Source organism: Falco punctatus, assembly GCF_963210335.1.
Source record: "Falco punctatus genome assembly, chromosome: 1".
NCBI classification, from domain to species: Eukaryota; Metazoa; Chordata; class Aves; order Falconiformes; family Falconidae; genus Falco; species Falco punctatus.
The window spans coordinates 112,047,507-112,065,361 of NC_137580.1; the positions used below are offsets into that span (position 1 = coordinate 112,047,507).

Sequence of the window (17,855 nt, forward strand, 5' to 3'; positions counted from 1 at the left end):
CCAGCAAGAAGCATGCACTGTTGCACAGTTCAGCTGCCTTGGTCTTAGTGTGACTGCCCTTAACTGTCCTCTTACCTATCATTTGTCAGGAATGCTTTATAGAATGACACCTGTGAAGAGGGGGAATGTAACTTGTGGGCCTGAAAAAGTAATTGGGCTTTTCTGGTACTTTGCTATGTAGTTTACACTTACTGTGCTGATCTAACTTCCAGAAGTCTGCCTGTACAACCCAAACAACCACAACTAACAGAAACCAATAGCTTTGGTAGTTTCTGAAAAGAATAAGCTTGTTGGGGTGTCTTCCACAAGATGAATGGGAATTTGCACAATAAGCAGAACTTGGACAGAAACTGTGGTCTAAATTCACTGCTGATCTGTACTAGCATTCATAAACCAGAATGAAGAGCCTTTCAGTGGTGGAAGCCTTCCAGCAGGAAGCCATAGCAATGGAAATGAAGCGCAGCAAGCACACTGCTGAGAGTCTTGCAAATAGCTAGAAGACAGGAAATGCATGACACAAACACCTAGGCTCATTTTACAAACCCCAGATAATGTTACAAAAGGATACAAAGAGAAAACAGCACCAAACCCAATTTCTATAAAAGCAGCATACTCCCACATTTGGGATATGCACTAATTTCAGATTGCTTTCCTAGTCCAGTCTAAAGACTGACTGAGTCAAAAAGTCTTCAACAAAGCTGATTAAGAAACATACAATCACAGATCAGTTTAGAAAAATCAGAGAATAAAAAAGAAATTTAATGGGTATAATTAGATTCACCATGTTAGAATACAAGAATGTGAAATAAGCAGATCCTGGTGCTTCAGCAGCCTGGGGAAAAGCTCTGTAACCTGGATCTTGGAAAGCATTTCCAAGACAGGCAGACAACAAAAGTCCTTTCATTTTTAAGAGCTTATTGCAGTGTGTAAAGTCTTGATGCAGAAAGATGGCACTGAGTTTATTAGCTTCCCAGCTGAACAGCACTGTGCAGACTTGGCAGCTGCATCCAGAAAGGAATATAATGGAAAACACATAAATCAGCCTTGAGTCATTTGTGCAGCCTTGCAGGCCCTTGCAGTGTGTGACTGTGTGGGGTATGCAGCCTGGTGCCACCCTTGACTCCACAGCTATGCCTCACCAGTGAAGAACAGTAAAAATAATCTGAAAAATCATTCAGCCTGGTTTGCTTACAAGGAAAATAAACATGACAAGGGTGCTGAGAAAGGGAAGTGTGGATTCTTTATATCCTCAAGTTTTGACTGAATCTTAGAAAGATACATTTTACCAACCAGAATGGTTGAGCTGGTAGCTTGCAGACAGAGCCCAGCATTCCACCTCTGCTACTCTGGCTTCAGATGCAAAACAACAGCCCTTCCAGCCAGGCACAAAAAGAGAAGGTGCTAGTAATGTCTCCAGGGCAGCCTGTGACACCAAGCGATTTCTAATAAACTTGCAAACATGGACTGGGAAGCTCAAAGATTGGCATTTGGATTCCAGTTTGGTAAAGGCTGAACAACAGTGTAACTGCTGGAAATCCTCACTGTTTGAAGGTGAGTTAAAATAAATTGAATTATAGTCCTCTGTTATACAAAGACCAGACTAAAGGAGACATCATCTCTTCTGGCCCTCAGATCTATTTCACTAATGGGCAGAAAGCATGGTGAGGAAGAAACTTTGACCAACTAATGGAGCCATACTTACAAAAATACAGAGACCTAGAGAAATAATAAATTGCCAAATACTTTGTTTCTTAAGAAAAAAAAACCCACACACACCAAAAAAAAACCCACTAGCAAGAAAGCCAGCAGCGTGGTAACACTCCTGCAAAGCTGTGTAACTTGACTGCTATCTTTCCCTGGCTGTAACAGCCTCCCTTCCAAGGTAAGCAAACAACCCAACCTTATTCTGGCTGTATGTGAGGCTCAAACCCTCAGGAGAAATCTTACAAAGTGAGTCATCTCAGCTATGAGCTGGCCAGGTTCAAACATTCACAACTTGTGAGTTACTCCAATGCAGCATTTCACAATGCTCACTGGCTACAAATCTGCCTTGTTTTAAGAAATTGTTGAGGGATTAAGTGAAGATAGATGTTTAGGGCTTTTCCATCTGTAAGCAGCAGAGGACTGATAGAGCAGGAACAGGATTATGCTGCTAAAAAGTACCATGTCAAATCAGTGATATGGTGTGCTATGAGAGTTTATACAAACCAGTGTTAATCCACGCTAGTGTTTGGACCACCAAAAATATTCAAAACTTCTTCCTGCTCCTTTCTTTGACATTGTCTCACTACGTGACTTAAAAAATGCTTTGCTGGCCTTGCTTACATAAGGGTAATTTCTAGATGTTGCTACAGCTGAATAGCTAATCCATACAGCTATTTCAGCGTATCTAACAGCTAGGCCACTACTTTGGAATGAAATCGTAGTTATTATCTGCAGTTAATTATCCTGCTATGTGCTTTTTTGAAGTCCAAAGAGACAGCAAAGAAGAGTCACTTCTTCTAGAGGAGGGTCCAGAATTTAGATATGCAAAAAGAGAAAGAAAGAGGAAAAGGAAGGGAAGGAGATAGGGAAATACACAGACATTAACACAAAACCACACAGAGAATGAGGTGGCCTCAGGGTCTCTTTCTCCAAGTTGTTTATAGAGAACTCCGTTAACTTCAACAGTAAATTCAAAACTTTATCACAAACCAGATCTTGCCGGATTTAGATGCTGAACTACAAATGTTTAGAAAGAAATGTCAAAGAGTAGAAAACTCCCAAGAGTTTTTCAGCCCCTGGTTAGGGACAATGAAATCAAGTGCACACATCACTATCCTACACACATTCCACAGTGAGGTCATATAAGCTTTCACATATTTTTCGGTTTACGTGATGCCTTGTAGTCCCATGGTCAAACAGACATAAAGGATGTGACAACCTGGCTTAGACGATAATGGAGACAACCTCTAACTCACTGCGGCAGGCATGTTAACTGCTGCTGTTTGGGCATTTAAGCAACACAGGAACATTCCTTATCCCATTTGGGGACTCCAGTGTTTATCAACACAACCTCATCAGCACATCCCCACAACAGCAGCTACAAAACATCTTTTGATTGCAATATTGGGGGAGCCAGTATGGTTCTTCTCTGTACTGTGAACCCCCATATTTTGAGGGAGCCAGGTCACTACAGTTAGTCCCTAGTAGTTAGGATGGGACTCATCTGTTAGCATAGCTGGGCCTGGAAGGTGTTGCTAAAGCGGGCAGCAGCTGCAGACCCTGCCGGGACGGCACCGCAGCCCCGGGCTCGCTACCGCCCTGCCCTGCACCGTTTTCCCCAGAAACAGAAGGAATGGGTTGTATTTCAGGCATGTCCCGGAGGTTTTATTTTACGGCGAAGTCTGGCTTCTTATCAGACCGCGTGTTTTGGCCATCTCTAGGATCATAACGCTGGATACAGGGCGGACGGGGCCAAGCTCCACGGGGCGGGCAGAGCCAAGACGCTGCGGGCAGCCGGGAGATGCCCGGCAAAGGGCGAGGCGCGGCCGAGCGCCAGAGCGCGGCAGCTCGGCGAGGAGCTGCCCGAGCCCCTCAGGAGACGCGCCGGCAGCGCGGCCGGGGCACAGAGACGAGCGGGGGCGCGGAGGCGCGCGGCGGGGGGGCGGCGCGGGCTGGGCCTGGGCGGAGCGAGGGAGGGCGCGTCCCCGCCCGCCCCGCGCGCTACACCCCGCGCCGCTGCCGCCATTTTGTCCCAGTCCCTGCGCCTCCGGCGAGCGGCCGTGTCTCTCGCTCCCCTGCAGTCCCGAGCCGGTCCGAAGGGCGGCCCCGTAGATGGCCAGCTTTCCTCCGAGTGTTAACGAGAAGCGCATCGGTGAGCGGCGGGCGCGGCCGGGGGAGCGGGGCTGGCTCGGGACGGGCGGGGGCGCGGGTGGGGTTAACGCCCCACTTTCGGCCTGGCGGGAGCCTCCCTCCCGCCCGGCCCGGCTCGGCTCGGCCCGGTGGGCGGCAGCGGCCGGGGCCGCACGGCGGCAGCGCGGAGCTCAGTGGACGCCAGCGCCTTCCCCTCGCCCTCCCGCTCGCCGGTGTGACGGGGCGCAGCGGACGCCGCTCCTCGGCCTCGCTGGGTGTGAGCGGGGCTGCTGCCGGGTACGCGGCCCGTATTACACTGACCCACATGCACTGTTCAAAGAGGCTTCCTTTGGCGGGAGCCGCCGCCTCCCGCTGACGGGCAGAACCCCGTTAAATAGCGTGTGGTGACTTTGTTGCGCTGGTGGAAGCGCAGGGCCGGCCGCAGGGCCTGCCTGCAGGGCGGCCCCCGGTCCCCGGCACCTCCGTTGTCGGGCTGCCTGGCTGCAGGCCGGACCCGCTCCCCTCCGCGCCGCTAGCGCAGGGGCGGTGCATGGCGCCGGTGAGCTCGGCCCGCCGCCCGCCTGGCAGCGAGCAAGCGGCGTGCGAGGAACGCGGGGGGAACGGCCACTGACCCGATCCCGCAGTGCTGGCTGATTTCCTGTTTCCTATGGCTGTTGCTTGATTTATTTTTTCTGAAGGAAGGCAAGATACTACAGTGTGCAAGTCTACTCGCGTTTTTCTTTAAAGGTTAAAAAAAAAATCATTAGTGAGCATCTTATTTGCTAAACACTGAAGTATTAAGTTGGAGTGTAGTTCTCCTGCCCCTACAGCTATAGTTACAACTGAAGTAATAGCTGGCTTCAGTAAATATTTACTTTCAGTTCTGCTTCTGATCTTAATATGCGAAACTACTTACATGATGACCAAGACATTTCAAAACCTGGCCCTTTCTCTTTAGTGACTTTTTGCAGCTGAGGCTTAGTCTTTTGGTTGTACGGTGACAATAAGACCCCTTCCCCAATTACTTTAAATGTCATGAAATAAAACAAAATAATTAACGTATTGTCTGGTTCCCGTGTGACCTTTTAAAATATACTAGCTTTCTTTTAAAAACAGAATTTCCTCTTTGTTTTCTTTTTAGCACGATCACGCACTGTAGGAGAACTCTTAGCCCCGACTTCTCCTTTTGACAAGAAGTGTGGACGTGAGAATTGGACTGTTGCATTTGCTCCCGATGGATCTTACTTTGCTTGGTCACAAGGGCATCGCATAGTGAAGCTGGTCCCCTGGTCTCAGTGCCTTAATAACTTGTAAGACAAACCCATATGGCTTTTAATTCACCTGAAAAAGTTAAGATTTTCAAAATAGGATGTAGCTTTTAATAGACCAAAATGCATGTATTGGCTATTTAGGCTTGGACATCTTTGGGAAAAGCTAGTTCTTTAAAGTAACGGTTATTGTTTTGTCTTCCTCTCTGGCCAGCAAGAGAAGCAACTGCATTGCAACCTCACAAAGGCTATGGAGCAGTGATTTATTAATTGATTCAGATGCCCTAAAATAAGAGGAAGTTAGAATGAAAAGGAAGTTTAAAGACTTGGACAGATCTGGACTTTTAAATTTTCTGTCAGAAAGCTATTTGGTTTTACCTTTTAGGAATTTACTTAAAAGGCAAACCTCCTTCCTTATCCTTACTAGAATGCAAGTTAAGTTCCACAAGATACATTTTATTTTCACTTGCAGGTTGCTTTTTGATGAAGTTAGTAACTAGCAGCTGCAGTTTTGTAGCTGGTTATGTTTCCTCTCCCAGCAAATCCTGCCTCCCCTTTTTTATTTTCTCTTTGTGGTTCTGGGTTTATTGGTTTTCGTATGCTGGCCTGCGTCTCTCTTCCCAGTATTGATGGCATAACAGTGGGTTGCAGGGAACTTCATGCTCATTTAGCAGAAAGTCTTAGAAATTTGTGTAAATAATTATTCAGTAAATGCTTTAAAAATGTTGGTTTTCACAGTGGGTTAATATATTGTTCTCTACAGAGGTAAAAATGTTTATAAAAGTGTTAGTATTGTATAAGACAGTTTCCAGGTGTTAGTAATTTTTGACAGATACAAGAAAAAGCTGCTTTTATAATTTGAAAGTAAAAGTGCATCGTTATGGGCCTCCAAAATGTATGTTGTGGCATCTCACAGATTTTCTGACGTTTTCATTGACATTTCATGACAATACAGATAAAGACCTTTTTTTTTTCTATTTGTTTTTCAAGATATTTATGCTATTTTTTTGTAATTTTTGTTTGTTTTGCAGCTTGTTGCATGGCACAAAGAATGTTGCAAATTCTATCAGTACAAGACTTCCAAGGCAGAATAGTGACAGCAGTCAGAAAAATAAGCCTTGTGAACATATAATAGACTGTGGTGATATTGTCTGGAGTCTTGCTTTTGGGTCTTCGGTGCCTGAGAAGCAGAGCCGCTGCGTGAATATAGAATGGCACCGTTTCAAATTTGGGCAAGACCAGCTTCTGCTTGCAACAGGCTTGAACAATGGACGTATCAAGATATGGGATGTATATACAGGTAGAGTATGTGACAGGAATTGTCACTTTTTGCAGTAGCAACATTATTAATACACAGAATGAATTGCCTACAGAATTTTAATTGGGAACTGAACCTTGAATACAAATTAAGTAATCTAAAAAAAACCATGAACTGCTGCAACCAGAAATGTTTAATACTGCCAGGAAGGAACAGACTCAGGTTGTGTTTTGAGATATAAGTGATGGAGGACGAAGCCTTGTTGCTGCAAAATGGTTAACCATGTGATTGGCTGTGTATATTGGTTGCTTACTCTGAAGGATTGCTTACTCTGAAGGATTGTAGTTTTAAAATACTTCCAAAGGAAACTTTCAAAACATGAAGTTGCTCTCTGATCTTCAGTAAGAGGAAAGACAGTGTTGATGAGGACTCTTTTTTTTTTTTAAGTGATCGTTCAAATGATAAGAAACTGAATCTGAAATTAGGGAATAGCAATTTAGCTGGTGGCACAGCTGCTAGGTTGGAAGAGAACTTCTCAGCTTTAAAAAATTTAACTAATTACTATTGAGTAATCTGTCATTATCTTGTGAATTTAAGCTTACAGCAGAGATGTCTATCGAAAGACAAGTCTTGCCTTATTTCAGAGGCATATGGTTTTAGTGTATAGATTGACTAGCTTTTTAGAAAATTGCCTCTATACAGAAGAGTCTAAGAGGATACATGTGCTTCTTGCTGGAGGAAGCAGTTCTACAAAGAAAATTTGGCTTTGTGCTGTAATTTGTATTCTGTATTTGTATCCAATAAAGCATTTGATCTGAATAAAAGTAAGTTCTTCGTTTTCAATTGTGGTGTTTTCATGTAACAGGAAAACTCCTCCTTAACCTGATGGACCATACAGAAGTTGTTAGAGATTTAACCTTTGCCCCAGATGGCAGCCTGATTTTAGTGTCTGCGTCCAGAGATAAAACACTGAGAGTGTGGGACCTGAAAGATGATGGTATGCATTTTATCTGCTGTAATACATAGGAGAAATATCTGCATACTCCACTCTTTTATTGCTATAAACTCAGGCCAGGATTTCTTAGAAAATTAGTTTTTTTTCTATTAGCCGCTCACTCTGTATGCTCTCTTGATGTTCTTTATCTATATGTGCCCTAAAGGTATAAGCTGGTATTGGGTTAAGTTAAAAGAGTGCGTGAAGTAACCTTTCTGAATACGGACATAGGATTTGGAGGCTGCATGACAGAATTTTTATTTCAGTGCAGAATGACTCTGCAAGATGTTGTTTGGAAAAATAGCATAAAATTTTATAAAGGAAGAACTAATTTTGAAAAGCTTTTCAATTTGAATTTGTAATATTTAATAAATTCTTACAGGAATGTCTTTCTTTCTTAGGAAACATGATGAAAGTGTTGAGAGGACATCAGAACTGGGTATATGGTTGTGCATTCTCTCCAGACTCTTCTATTCTCTGTTCTGTTGGAGCTAGTAAAGCAGTATGTGTCAGAGTTTCTTGTTCATTAAATCTACTGAATTGTGTGCATAATCATTTTAAATCTAAGTAACATTAAGCTTGTGCTCGGTGTCATGAACTTCTAATGTTTTACGATGATGTGAAAGTGCATGAAATTAAACTAGCAAATGGTGCATTGAGATATTGATTGATGAATTGAACTTGCACTGCTTTTAGTTGAAGAAACTGTAAGCATTCTTTGAAATAGTTCTATACATCTGCACGTGTTCATAGTATAAAACCAAAGAAGACGAAAGGTTCCAGTTTTAAAAGATGCTTAGATTGATGCATAAAACTATATTGTTATTGATTTTTATCCTTTCTATTTCCTGCTCAATGAAAAGGCACATCTGTGCCAGTCATGGTATCTTCTGCTGAACCAAAATGTTTCTACATGTTTTCCAATACAAATGGCACTCGTGTCTAAAAGATCTAGAACGAAGAACAGCATACTGGTTTTGTTTTCATCTGTATTCTAATGCGCTGCTAGAGAACTGAAAGCAGCGCAGGTAAAGCACATAGGCCATAAGCTGCTTTTCTTGGCCCTGAAGAATTAGGATAAAACAGAAAGGAGAATTCAGTCTAGTTACAGAGGCTTTGGTAGGTAGTTTAATGAAGCCTAATGATGCTGAGTAAAAAGAAAAATTGAATCATTGGATACTACTTTATATGGATGACTGTTCAAATGCATTTTGTACTTTAAATTATCAGTGCAGATTTGATAGAGAATAGTTGAGATCTGGGTTTTGTTTTTTCTTTAAATAGAGCAGATGTGGATGTATACATTGATATCTTTAGGCTGTGTGTTTTCCATAAGCTTCTTGCTTTCCCTGTCACAGGTGGTGGCAGCAATATTGGTGTGATTGAGGTTAAGCTGGCACCACTCACACAGGAGCACAATGGTGTTAGCTGGGCAGAAAGAGTGGCATCTCTGGCTACCAGGCTGGGGGCGAACTTTACCGTAGGACGAAGTAACCTTGCATTCGACTGCAAGGTGTACTGTACGTACGCAGGTGCTGGTTGATGTCCACTTTCTGCTTTCTTTCTTTCTTTTTTATTTTTTTTATTTTTTAAAATAATTTTCACAGTAGTGAAACACACTGACTCCTAAAACTTAGTTTCCAGTTCTATGGAACCTTGGGGTCTTCTGGAGAAATTGGTCAATAAGTTTATAACTGATTGTAAAATGGTTCAGTTTTAGGAAGTATGTGAGGCACTAAGACTGTGTATGCTTTGGTCAAACATATAAATTTATCCAAGATGTCAGTATTTAATCTGTGCAGTAAAACTGAGTCAAGGAAAAATCAGGGACCCTAATGAGCTCTTTTAGGGATATAACATGTTATGCTAAAGACTTATATATTCTGTAAAATTATGCTGCAGTACAGAGATCGTTCCCATTAAATAATTCTGCACAGTCTTTATTTTGATTAATGTATAACTGCATGTAAAAATCTCAGAATACTATCATCTTTTATCAATTTTTATAATACAATATGCAATTAGTTGGGTAAATTGTAATATTAATGTCATTTTTTACTGTTGACTTGATTTAAAATGCATAAATTCTTTCTAATAATGTGGTTAGACTTCCCTGTTATTTTGCCAAAGACATAACTTTTGGCTGTGAAAATTCTTTTTGCTTGCAGTATCTGTTTCTCTTCCTAGGCTGACGTTGGTGATCCAAGCCAATTGTAAACAAGTGATCTTAAAGGGATGCCACTGGAGTAACAATATGTTAACCTTACATTTTCTGTCTGTATATTTCTTAAAATTTTGGTAGTTACTGAAAAGAGGGGACTGTAGAGTTTAACCCTATTTATTTCTGCATATTTTAATAAAATAGTTTTGTAATACATGAATTTCAGTAAGCTACATGGTTAAATTGTGTTGCCTTTATCTTACGTTTTGGCTTTATTTTGTTAATAACATTTAACAAACTTGAGTTAGAACTTGCATGTCTGCTTTAATTATTTTAAAAAACTTGATTTTAATCTGAGTATGACACTGAGCATATTTCTTAATTGTAGTAATTCATAATGCCTGATTTTAATATAATCTTAAATAAGACTAGCAGCTATACTTAAAAAAAAAAAAGGTAAATGCTTCATTGTATCTCTGAGCAGAGCTATAATATCAGCTTATTTAATTGCAGATTTTTCTCTGGGATATGGATAAGTACTCCATGATACGGAAACTTGAAGGACATCACAATGATGTTGTAGCTTGTGAGTTTTCTCCTGATGGAGCTTTACTGGCTACTGCATCTTATGATACTCGAGTTTATGTCTGGGATCCACATATTGGAGTTATTCTTATGGAATTTGGGTAAGTAAAGTAGTCAGATCTGGAAGCTTTCTCCTAGAGTGAAGATGACTACTGAAAATTAGTGGGTTTGTGTATTTAACTGCTAATTAGACTTGGGAAAAATCTTAGCAGTGGCTGGTGGAAATCCTAAAGTGGCGGAGCAGTGGAGATTATTCTTCTATCTGAGAAAGCATTTAAAGCACCGATACCTTCATGTGTACTAATTTAAGCATCTTCAGCAAAGCTGGCCGGTACTATGAAAGATACAATAGTTCATTCTCCACTCCTGATTTCATAGTTAAATGTTCAATCCATTTTTAATTCCTCGGCTTTCTAGCCATGGCTGAGGCAAACACTTCCACAGTTCTTAAACATGCTGTTAGTTAAGTGTCTCTCTATCTCCAGGCATCTGTTTCCCCCTCCTACTCCAATATTTGCTGGAGGTGCAAATGACCGATGGGTCAGATCAGTATCTTTTAGTCACGATGGACTACATATTGCAAGTCTTGCTGATGATAAGTAAGTATGAGGAAAGGTTTGTTAGACTCCTCTAATTCTTCCCATATGACATGAACTTTTAAATATAAAGTCAACTTTTTTTTTTTTTTTTTACTGAGAAATTACTTCTAATGGTCTGGTATGTTAATGTTCATTCTGAATGTAGAAATAATTTGTTTAGAGAGTAGGGGATGGGAATAACTTAAGTGTGTAACAGCTGAAAAGAGAAAAAGAGGGGCTATAAACAGTGAAAAATGTAAATGGAGTTAATAGCACAGGTAAGATTTTTGTATAGTATTAGATTCCAAAGTAAAAAGAAAAGTATTCTGTGATCTTGTATTCAGCTTCTGCTAACACTGCAAATAATGAAGAACTGTAAGAATGCATGAAACTATATACAGGAGGGTTTTAGGTTTTTTTAATTAAAACGAGCATTGTTGGGACTTCCTAACATATATGACACTTAAAGAGAGAGATTGTCTAAATCTCTATAGTTCACGTTATTGCTTTCTGCTGTTGAAGGCAATCTTTTATTCTAATTAGCAGATTTAAAATGGTTGAAGTAGTACAGATCAAGGTCTGTATCGTAATGAAGAAGTCATAGCACTTCAGGCAAAATCTGAAACACCTTGTATGCATATTAAAATGCTTATAAAAATTGCCTGAGTTCTGCTTCAGACTAGTTTCTTGTGCAGTGTCAGAGTCTATTGCAGGCAGAATTAAATGCCTGCTCTGACAACTTCCTATTTTGTTCTTCCCTTTTCAGAATGGTAAGATTCTGGAGAATTGATGAAGAATACCCTGTACAAGTTGCACCTCTGAACAATGGGCTCTGCTGCACTTTTTCTACTGATGGCAGTGTTCTAGCTGCAGGGCAAGTATATGTATACATATATTTATATTTCTTCTTCCTGAAATTATTCAGGTAACACAAAAGGTTGGAGACGGTGGCTAAGTGGTGTAAGAATCTTCAATTGTGACTTGCAACTTGATGCTTCTGACTTGGTTTTACTTCTGGTACTATTTGTTTAAAAATGCCTGGAAGAACAGTAAAATCAAGAAGCTGATAAACTCATTTCTTATCTTTGAGAATAAATAAAAGACAGGCCCACAAATGTGCGATCTGGAAGAAGACTATTAGATAATCAAGGGCAGTTACTGTTTCAGATGGTATATACAATAGCTGTTGGAAGATCTGCTCAGGCCTGTCACAAGATAATCAGCAAGTTGCTTACTGTGCTGCTGTGTCTTACAAGAAGAACTGGCATCTAGTGTAAACGAGTCTGGAACAACTAGAACTAAGAAACAGGAAGTCCGGAGCACATTCTCCCTAACTAGCCATGTATGTGAGAATTTGTACTAAGTTGAAATCATTCAGGTGGGATAATTCTGGTGGGCTTGGGTGTTTTTCTGTTTTTGTGCAGGACACAGGATGGCAGCGTGTACTTCTGGGCAACTCCAAGACAAGTTTCCAGTCTCCAGCATCTATGTCGCATGGCAATTCGAAGAGTGATGCCCACCAGCCAAGTCAAGAGCTTGCCAATACCATCAAAAGTGGTGGAGTTCCTTTGTTACCAGATTTGAATTAAAAAAAAAAAAAAAAAAAAAAAAAAAAAAAAAAACACCACCAAAAAAACACAACAAACTGGCAGGTGGCCCAGCTGCTGAAACTGGCTGAACACTTTAAAGAATCCTCAAACTTCACAGCCTTTAAGCTTAAAACTCTACAGGTTTTCAAGAGCTATTTAAAGTGATAACCTAAATACTATTTTGTCAAAATGCCTGACAGGTGAATTTTTAATATTTATAGAAAACTCAGTAGAAGTACTCCTGGTGTTCTCAATTTTCTAAAACAACTGTGAAAACATGTACATATATAGACATAAGCTGCTACATGTTATCAATATACCTTTAAAAATTGCTTTTATGATTTTTAATGTGTATCATGTATATATTGCTTTGGTAGAGCCATCAGATGCATCTGTGCTGTAAAGTGGAAGGATAGCTATTATTCTGGGACACTGAGTTAGAAAAAAATATTGACTTACATACAGAGCAGTTAAGCTTCCTTATGTACATTGGTGGGGGTTCAGGAAACTGATCCACAGAGAAGAATTCATGCTAGTTTATTTCATGAGGAGGTACAGCTTGGCTTTTTAGAGCAATGTATGGTGAAGGGAAGTAGGTTAAGATAAGGGTTGGAGTATATCTAATGTAAACCCAGGAATGGTGCCTGTGTGTCAGCTAAAGAAGGCCTTAAGTTCAATAGCAGCAAACCAGGTTAATTTTCAGTATTGGGCAGTGTTAAAGAAGTATTTCCTTACATTTCTAAAAAAATCTAACTACTGTATTATTGCCTGATACTTTGTAATGAGTGAAACTTGCAGACTCGGTTTATTATTCTTTAACCCTGTAATATCTCTTCAGGGGTGATTATTGGTTAATGGCCAAAGATAAGCAAAATACTTGGTTTTGCCTTCTGTTATTTATCTGTACCTGCAGATATAAAGAATGTATGCATTGCATAAAATGCCTGATTATATATTTTTTTTGTTGAACTTTTTTTATTAAAAGCTTGTATAAAAGTTTCCTGATACTGCATCTGGTGACTGATTTGTCAGTGCTACCTGTCTGCAGCAGTTTTAGTGGGAATCTGCTCCTGCAGGAGACTGTGTAATTCTCCTTTTCTGGACTACAGTACGCTAATCATGGCGAGGCTTACTGTGGGGAGCTACAGCAAGATCTTCAAACCTTTTATATCAGCAAAGGTCAAAATCATACGTGGTCTAAGTGTTCCCTTGTTCCTGCACAGTGCAGAAGGTAGGGAATGGCATGCTACAAAATTGCCAGCTACACCAGTTCCTGCATGGGTGACAGTTACCAGAAGGGCTGTGGGTCCTCTCGGAGCAGAAGCTTTTGTGTAGGGAAGAGAAGTAACCCCTGTAAGTGGGAAGCAGTGGGTACTTCCTGAGGGGCTGATTTCACCCTCATGATGATGGGTGGGAGCCAGAGCAACAGGAAGCCTCACGGCTGGGCAAAAGCACTGTTCCCCCCTCCCTCACTCCAACAAAGGGCAGAACAGCTTCCGAGCTCCTGTGCTCTTCCCACCCCAGCAGTCCCTGCCTAGAGAGAGTGGGGTCTTGCAGCAGCCTCAGCACTGGTGGAGTGGTGAAGAACTCGGGAGGAGAGGTGACACTGGAAGTAAGGACTGACAAGAACTGTTATTCCTTAATTTACTGCCTCTATGTGCTCCAAAACCATCAGACTCAAGTTACTGTACCAAACAAGCTGGCTATGCAGAGAAGGCATCCTTTTGATGATGTGCTTTTTGCATAAATCTGTTAAAGCAAATATGTTTGGTTTTTCTCTATTATATTGTTTATTTGGATAAGAGGACAAGGTCAGTCTGGACAAGGCCAGATGCTGAATCATCACAGCCTAATCAAGTCCAGTACAGTTAAAATTGTTTAGTGACCATGATACATGGCTTTGCAACCTTTGGTAACACTTTGTGTTTGCATGAGCTTCCCACGTGGCAAATCAGACTGAAGTTAGTAGGGAAGGGAGATGTGCAACTCTTGCTTATCTGTAAAAAAAAAGAAAGGTTCCATCCAGCCCCATTTGATAAAGTAATGTGTCTTTTTACGTGGACAATGCTAAATGCCTTCCTGACTTCCACTAACCTAGCTACTATATAAATTAAGCATAATTAAATTCTTTCACTCTCAGGCATACTATTACATTTTAAGAGCCTAGAATGCCTCAGAATTGCAAAGGCACTTTTCTACCTCACCAATCTGGTCTGACTGGGAAATGTATTTTCTGAGCATGTCCTTGTTGTCTTGGATGAAATACAAAAAGTCTATGACAAGGCAGTAAGAACTACCGAGCACAGCATGGCAATACAAACATCTATAAATACAGATAAATACTGTAAATATCCCTGCTGCTCCGTGTCTGTATTGCTACACCACTGTCAAGTGGCAACATTTGCATGTCAAATTCAGTGAAAGAGAAGTAACGTAGTATTTCAATCTATTTTTGATGCAACTTACTTTATTTGTACATACACAAAAAGAGAGAGAACTGCCAATAGCAAGCAAGCAATCTGCTCTTCTAGAAAGCTCAGCCCAGACATCCAGGCCTACTTTCCAGGAAGATTTCCCCAAACACTGATTCCAAACACCATAAATCAACTTTCCACTTTCTAAGGATTACTACAGAACAAAGCCAAGGGGACAGAACTTCCTCAGGAATTAAAACTCAGCTTGCAAGGAAATAAATAGAAAGTGTATGTGTTACTGTGTTACTTAATGACTCACTCATTTGGTGCAGTATTTTTCACAAAAATACTGCACCTAATTGAAGCAAGTATTTTCCTCTTTTTGTTTGTTCAAAATACATGTATGATTAAGTCAAGGCTTCTCATACTTTATGCAGTTGAAGGAAGAACTGGTGGGGTCTGTGCCCCTCAGAACAGCTCATGTCATCTTGAATGCAGATATGAGTGAAGAACAGCAATCAGGCATGAAGTTTTCTGCGAGGGAGCTTACTAATTTAAAAACTTGCTCCCTCTAAATGCAGTCACTTGCATCAGCTCGAGCACTGTGCTGCATTCTGCACATGCTGCTGGGAAGTTTGTCCCAAGGCAGCAGTAGCCCTCCCCATCAAAGACTCCAAACCAAAGAGCAGGTAGTTACCAATATCACTGTATCAGCAAAGCTTAATCACAGTAACAGCTGTGATTTTAAATTAGGTATTGAACAGCTCTGCCTGATGAAGGAAATTATTCTACAACCTTGGCACAACTTGAAGAAAATTTGCCAGGGCCGTTAGCATTCAGAGTACATTCAAGAGTGAAGGGAAGTGGTTTGTAAAATGAAGTGTGCTTTGCTGTTGTTACCATGCTGTGAACAGCCTGGCCTAGTCAAAATCAGCTCATAAATCGAAAAAATGAACTGAGCAAAGTAGCACCTTTGTGTTGTTGGTGTGCTGCTTAGCTGGTGCTGAGCAGAACTGATTTTAGATCTGTCTACAGCCATCTAGAAATACATTCTGCATGGTGAGTATTTCTGTGGTGGGTGTAATTAATGTCTATAAGAGGATTTTGCAATCTACTGAAGCGTGCTCTGGGTATTAAAGTCAACAAAGTTGACAGGAACTGAGTTGAGGGAGCCGGAAGCAAAGCTGGCCATGCAATACGCTGACACGCTGCTTGCGTTATCCAGCTATTGCAAGCACAGCCTCACCATGCAGGCAGCAAAGACAATTAACAGGAAAAAGGGACGATGCAACAGCTTGCAAAATTTCCTGACAGAAGCAGAAATATAAAGCAAGGGAAAACAGAAAGACACAAATATATAATTGAGAATCACTGAGTCAGAAGCTCTTCTTAAAAAGAAAGCATGTTAACGACACAAAAGCAATACACAGAGGTAATCAAAATAGAAGGAAGTGGAAATTTCTAATTCACCAAGGAGGAATTTGGTCATTTACTCTGTAGCTGGGCACTGGTATTGGAAGGGTTGAGTGGGTTTTGGGGTTTTATTGTTATTTTTTAATCCTATGCAGCAATATAGAACTGATGTTTCTATTGGGGGCAGGATGCTGTACTAAATGGTTTATTTACTGACCTGCTCCATTCCTCTGTGCCTGAGCACAGTACAGCCTCAGTATCACCATGATACTTGACTCTGTTTCCTAGGACACCTACACCTCAAGCCCTGAGTTGGCAGACTCAGGTGTCCTTGAGCTGAAGGGAAAGCCCAGATCTGTTGCCAAACACAAATTTTGCTCCTATGCGCTTGCTTATACTGCAGAAGTGCCTCTGAAGCACAGGCAAGAATGATAGCTCTGTCACAACTAGGCACTACATAGAGTTGTAGGAAAATTAAGAAAAGGTGATCAGGAGTCCAAGGTGATCCAGAATAAATTTCTTTTCATAAGTGTTGCCAACTTTGAGAAATTTTTGTTTTGTTTTGGAACACTTTGCTTTTCAAGCTCTATGGTCTCCGGACTCTTCCCCTGCCCTCTGTTTGTATCACACCTAAAACACTTGAGTCTTGGTCTACAAGCAGAAATTCTTGTGGCTGCCACAGTACAAACAAGAAAATAATTGTAATCCTGTTTGATTTCTCTATAAACAAAGTGACCCACTGGTAGACATTGGCCTGCTACTGACTCTACATCTACCTGTCCTTCTTTGTCTACAGCATACAGTTAATGCTCTTCATTTTGCCATGCTTGTCAGCACAACGTTCAAGGCTGAGCTTTTAAGATGTGGTTTGTGCTACTAGACAGATGCTTACAGAGCTTTCTCAAAAGGCATGGAAATATTAAAAGCATGTGTGAGCTGGAAACATGTTTGCTTAAGCACCTCCATGAACTGAGCTAAAAGCTAGGGTTGCCAATTGCCTATTTCTGCAAGATCACAGTTCCAGTCCTGGAGTTAGCAAGTATGACTTAAATGTGGAGTCTTACAGCAGAGGCTTATTAAAGGGTCCCCTCAGGTTGTGTTTACCAAAAGCAGTGATTTATAGAAGTGGAGGAAGAAAATAACATCCCTGCTTCCCCACTTTCACCAACTCTGAACACTATGTCCCAGCTGTTCCAAAAGGAAACCACTTCCACGATGTCTCAGCCTGCTTCTCCTATCTCTGCCCGCATGTTATTTGTTCTAACCTTTCACCCAGGACATAAATTATAATTTCAGACTAAGTACACAAGCTTACCTCATTAGTGAGGGTTTTTATAATAATTTAAAATATTTACAAGCCTTTGCCTGCTATAATGGGATACCACAAAGTGAGGCTCACAACTGATTCATTCCAACATCCTCCAGGAGTTTCCAGTTCTGACCATCGTACAAACCTGAGCCCATCAATAAAACCAGGCATGCAGCTTCTCCCAGAGACACAGGAATAACTTCTCAAAGCACAGTACCTTCTCTGTAGGGCACCCAGGGAGATGGACACTGCTTCCCAAGAAGCTTAGCTGGGACTTCAGTCCTTGATTCAGATATGCCTAAATGTTAGAGAAGTCTATGTCTGCACTTTGCAGCTGTAGGAAGGAGGAGGAGTACCCCTGAGGATTTTTCTAGACTATCATTACATGACTAACTCAAGATATTCCTGAGGCTCCTTCTAGTGTATCACGGAAGACACACCTTATTAGCTGA

The 17,855-nt window shown here is 41.1% G+C and overlaps 1 protein-coding gene across 1 annotated transcript; it reads left to right on the forward strand.

Annotated features, from left to right (window-relative positions):
* The first annotated feature begins 3,696 nt into the window (after positions 1 to 3,696).
* Positions 3,697 to 13,272, forward strand: WSB1 (WD repeat and SOCS box containing 1). The gene is made up of 9 exons (XM_080374210.1): positions 3,697 to 3,856; positions 4,976 to 5,144; positions 6,134 to 6,402; positions 7,226 to 7,357; positions 7,756 to 7,856; positions 10,029 to 10,201; positions 10,586 to 10,699; positions 11,445 to 11,552; positions 12,103 to 13,272. The coding sequence occupies exons 1-9, from the start codon at positions 3,817 to 3,819 to the stop codon at positions 12,260 to 12,262; spliced, it is 1,266 nt and encodes a 421-aa protein (XP_080230336.1). The 5' UTR covers positions 3,697 to 3,816; the 3' UTR covers positions 12,263 to 13,272.
* The last annotated feature ends 4,583 nt before the right edge of the window (positions 13,273 to 17,855 follow it).

Bases quoted from the DNA above. Each gene is read 5' to 3' on its own strand.
- WSB1 (XM_080374210.1), top strand. From the start codon at position 3,817: ATGGCCAGCTTTCCTCCGAGTGTTAACGAGAAGCGCATCG. The intron at 5,145-6,133 runs GTAAGACAAACC...TTTGTTTTGCAG, and splicing joins TCTCAGTGCCTTAATAACTT to CTTGTTGCATGGCACAAAGA. The intron at 10,700-11,444 runs GTAAGTATGAGG...TTCCCTTTTCAG, and splicing joins GCAAGTCTTGCTGATGATAA to AATGGTAAGATTCTGGAGAA.